This window comes from Gavialis gangeticus, unplaced genomic scaffold (assembly GCF_001723915.1).
Source record: "Gavialis gangeticus isolate Ggan-Ray unplaced genomic scaffold, GavGan_comp1, whole genome shotgun sequence".
Taxonomy (NCBI): domain Eukaryota; kingdom Metazoa; phylum Chordata; order Crocodylia; family Gavialidae; genus Gavialis; species Gavialis gangeticus.
The window spans coordinates 118,274,752-118,279,403 of NW_017728992.1; the positions used below are offsets into that span (position 1 = coordinate 118,274,752).

At 37.1% G+C, this 4,652-nt stretch overlaps 1 protein-coding gene across 1 annotated transcript in view; it reads left to right on the forward strand.

Annotated features, from left to right (window-relative positions):
• Positions 1–4,652, forward strand: part of LOC109298716 (lipoxygenase homology domain-containing protein 1) — a 236,860-nt gene that overhangs the window by 139,913 nt on the left and 92,295 nt on the right. The window contains exons 13-15 of the mRNA XM_019518967.1: positions 915–1,018; positions 2,943–3,116; positions 4,011–4,223. Coding sequence (XP_019374512.1) covers positions 915–1,018; positions 2,943–3,116; positions 4,011–4,223 — 491 coding nt within the window. The remainder of the gene's footprint in view (positions 1–914; positions 1,019–2,942; positions 3,117–4,010; positions 4,224–4,652) is intronic.

Genomic DNA, 4,652 nt, shown 5'->3' on the forward strand with positions numbered 1-4,652 from the left:
CCCCCCCCCCCCCCCCGTAGGGCAAATATGTGTTCTGTTTGCTACTGATCTAAACTACATGACTTACAGAAAACTGTGTAACTTAGATCATTTTCACCTTGGACTTTTTGAAAGTCTGTATGTTTAGGATAGACGAATACTTGACTGGGATGGTTTAGATATGGATGATCCTGTTCTGAACTAGGATCATTTGAACTAAGTGAATCCTGAGGACCCTTTCTCCCCTATTTTTCTATGATTCTATGAACCCTTGAGAATAGACTGTTTTCTACATAATACCAATAGTTATCACAAATACCTAGTTCATTTAAAGGAATGTCTAGCCTGGGCCAGACAGTAGTCTTCTCTACCATGCTGCATTGCTCTGCCCACGCCACTTTCTGAATTGGAAGGCATGCATTGCATGGTACTGTGGGAAAGTTGGTTAGCCTGCCTGCAGCACTGTGTACTTCCAGTTTAGAAATTAATGTATGAGGAGGAATGTGGCATATGTAAAGGTACTACAGCCTGGCATGATAAGCTATTAGATAGTCATTCCCTTTTTAAGGTACAAAATAGTTTGTCTTGTGGAGTTATGTTTTATTGTTGCCTTTGGTTTGATTTCTTTTTTCCCCCTTTTTCTTTTATAATTTTTTTTAACAAAAAGAAGTTTGTTTCTTGCTGTTAGCTCTTATGATTTTCTTTCACAAACCTGAGAAATGGACAGCTGTGCCTTCATAAGCTCTCCCAGATGGAGGGAGGGAAAATCCAGTGATTACAGGTCATAATTTGTTACTTTTGTTTTATTAATGAACATTTAATTTAGGCTCTTCCCTGCCACATAACATCTTTGTAAAATGAGAAGTCATGAATCAGTTTTTAAATAAAGAAATAAGATTAAATATTTTAATTATATTTTCCCCTAAACTCCTTAGGTCTTTTTGATGTAACAATCAAAGGGAGAAATACATATATATTTTGCAGTCATCAGATGCCACACCTTGCACTTGCTCTGGACAATGGCTGTGTCACTGGAATGGTATGAAATTACCCCTTGCTTTTAATCGTTTTACAGTATTTTATCTTATTAAATAGAATAAGTAGATAGCACTTTCAATTAGAGATGGAGCCAAGCAGCAAAGCTTCAACTTAGAGTTTTAATTTGCCAAAGTTTAGGTAACTTAAAGATTCAGGATTTAGCTTACAGTTCATCACTTCTTGAGAAGGATTTGGTTTATGAAAACTGTAGAACTGAGATCTGTGCTTTCACTCTTTGTACCAACCTTTCAAATGCTAACGACATAACTGGCATGGCCTAACATATCCTTTCTTTGGATGACTGGTGGTGCTTACAGCTTACGTCCATTTATTTTCCTATTGTTTTTTGTAAATCACCCGCCTTTTAAGAACTTGTTGGATTGTTCCCAGCCTTATTTGATCCTTTTCTCTTTTGTCCCCTCCCTTTATTCTCAGATTTGCTTCTCTGTCTCAGCTCTTGTAACATACCACAATGCAAATAGTTATGGAAGCTGGTTCTTTTTGATGGGACTGTTTTATAGAGGATGGAAAAAGCAGTGTTTCACTTTCCCTTATTTAAATAGTGACTTAAATAGTAGAGCTAACCCTGCTCCTTTTTTTATATATATATGTAATGCACATTAGCTGCAACGGAGACAGAGTGACACCATATAGTACTGGGGCTTTATACGGGAATAGCTTCAAAATTCAGAGCAAACTGTCCAACCATCTTCCAATACTTTCTAGTATTCCTGTTCCTTGAAATGACTTTGATGGGTGGAACATTTCTGTCTTTTAACTGACTTCAGTGCAATAAATATCTTTACATTTAGGGGACTGGTTGTGCACCTGCCTACCAGATTTCTTTTCTCTAGTTATGCCTAAATCACTTTTTTTACCTTAGGCAAGCCACAGTTTACAAATTCTGTATTGCCCCTTTCATGGAAAAACTGTGAACTTTAATTAATGTGTAAAGCTGTTTGAAATCTTGAAAAGAAACATAATGTGTATATGCAAAGTGGCACTGAAATAAAAAAGGTTATTATAAATGTTATATTTAATTAGAGCTCTAATGGTTATTTGCCTTTAGTTCATAGCCACTTCTAAAATCTATTTGATGGCTTCATTTATTCCTGAAGTCTACAATTAGAGCTGGTTGAAATTTTGTTTTTGAATGAAAAGCTTTTACCTAAAAAAAAGGGCCTATTTTGAAAGCAAACCCAGAATTGACTTCTAAAATTTTGTTTTCTTGTGAAAACTGGTATAATCCAAATGTTTTAAAGACAGTATCAGCTGTGCACTGGCATTTTCCATTTACTTCAACCCCAATTTTCAGTAAATGAAAGAAACTTAATAATGCTCTCGATAAAAGGAAAATGACAAGGGGACTTATATTTTGGATACAATGTCTTTCATTTGAAATGATCCCAACATAATTTCACAGTCTGAATAAACAAATATGAATAGGGAATCTGATTCATCCTTGTGGATCCCATTGCTGCTTTTTCTAGCCATTCAGGCAGGGGGAACATTATTCAGTGGAAACACAGTGGTGCAGCTGGTGGAGGGCAGCAGTGAGGTATGTGAGTCAGTGCACTGTTTCTCGGCCGCAGCAACTGATTCCAGGCTCCTCGGGGGGTAAAATACCCATTTGTAATAGCTGTTACATTCAAGATAAGCTGCTTCTGTTCTCTGGATTTTCATATAGTGCACCGTTTCAGTACACATTTTTTAGAATTATTGCAGTTTCCAAAAGCATATTTGAAAACAGCATAAGTACATTTCCATTTAGGTTGATTTCCATTGTTAACACCAGGATATTGATAAATTATTTGCTCATGCAAATTAGTAATGCATAAACAGAAGTCATGTCACTGGTCTGTGTTTCAGATTACATCATGTCTGATAGTTCATATGATTGATTTTCCTGCTTTTATGTGTGTTAGGACAATCGTGAGAATCTCTGTGAGCTACAGGTCCACCTTCGGCCAAACCACTGTGCCATTCTGGAATCAGCCAGGAATCTGGGGGACACAGTCACATTCAATCTTCAAGGCAAAGTAGCTGACAAAGTGTCAAGCTACACAGGACTCTCAAAAGAATTTGTTGTTCATGTTAAGGTAAGATGGGAGGAGGGTGGAAAGAGAATAATGAACCAAGTATGTATTTCATCCTTGTGAAGTTGATGCTGTTTGAAAACTGAAGCAGTGATCTCCTCCCACTAGGTGGAGCTACAGACTGCAGGTACAGTTCAACAGGGCGATGTCACTGTGCAAATCCTGCAGAAGTTTTTTCTTTAATGATTTGTTTAGAGAAATCTAAAGAGAATATGAGACTACTGTGGCTTGTGTTGGCAAAGGTCACTGAGTCTTACTTCGGTGATGTGACATAGAAAGGAAAGATGAATCAGTGAAATAATAAGAGAACTTTTCAAAAGCAGGGCAGCACACCCAGAACAGCTGGATGAAGAACTGTGTGTATAATATAAAGCATATACAAATAGCCTAACCTGCTGCAACTGCTTTCCTTTGAATATATGTTACCTTGCTGAATAGGAGAAAGTAGGGTGAGCAGCAGACAAATTGAGCATTAAAAATTAATGCTAGGGACCAGGTCTGAATTAATGCATAGGCAAAGTAGGCACATGCCTAGGGCCCTAAGTGAAGAAAGGGCCCAGTTGTGCTTATTTTACATATTATAATTATTGAGTGTCAAAAAGTAGGGGCTCATGAGGTTGTTTGCCTAGGGCCCTGATAGGGACTTCTGTAGAGGCTAATAGCTGGATGGGAGGCAGAACATGACAAGACTGAAGGAACACTTAAATTACTTGTGATTTACCCATTTGTCACTGATTACCTTTTTAAAATTAAAGTACTTGTGGTGGTTTAAAATAGTATCTTGTCCTTAGTTATCGCCTTAAACACACTACTTTGAAATGATGGATTTTATTGGAGTGAGAAGTAGTGCTATTTACATATTTAAATCTATACATATATTTGTTTCTTGGTTTAAAGGGTGTGTTTCACAATGGTGCTATCATTCTGCTTACCACAAGTCTCTGCCAGGCTCTCTGCCTTAGATCTGATGGCAGTTGCAATGGAGTAGGAAAGCAGTCTGAAGAATCCTATTGGAAAGTGCATAAAATCAGCTCGGGGGTTTGTATGTTTGAGTGTGTGAAAAACCCAGGAATGTATCTCAGGATCAAGGATGGTCAATGTAATGGAACAGTAAGCAGTTCTTGTTTATATTTTCTTCAGCAAATGTTCAAGTAAATTGTCAGTGAAAGGAGAAAAAATGTCTTTTAAACATTTCCTAACATTAGGGAAAGGGACAAAAATTTGATGAAATATTATTCATGATTTGTGCTTTTTCAAAACATCCTTCATATACTCATGGAAAGTTGGGGAAATATAGTGAGATATGTGCTGTGGCATGTGTGATTTATGGTTGATTTTAATGATATGCTTATGTTGCATTGTTAAAACCTTTGACACAAGTGCATTAAAAAAAGTTTTAAAAATGTAATGTTTGGGTTACAATCATAGAGAAGTAGGGCTGGAAGGGACCTCCAGAGGTCATCTAGTCCTGAGGCAGGATCATTCCTATCCAAACCTTTCTATACAAATCCATTGTCTAGCAAAGGGGTACTTAGGAAG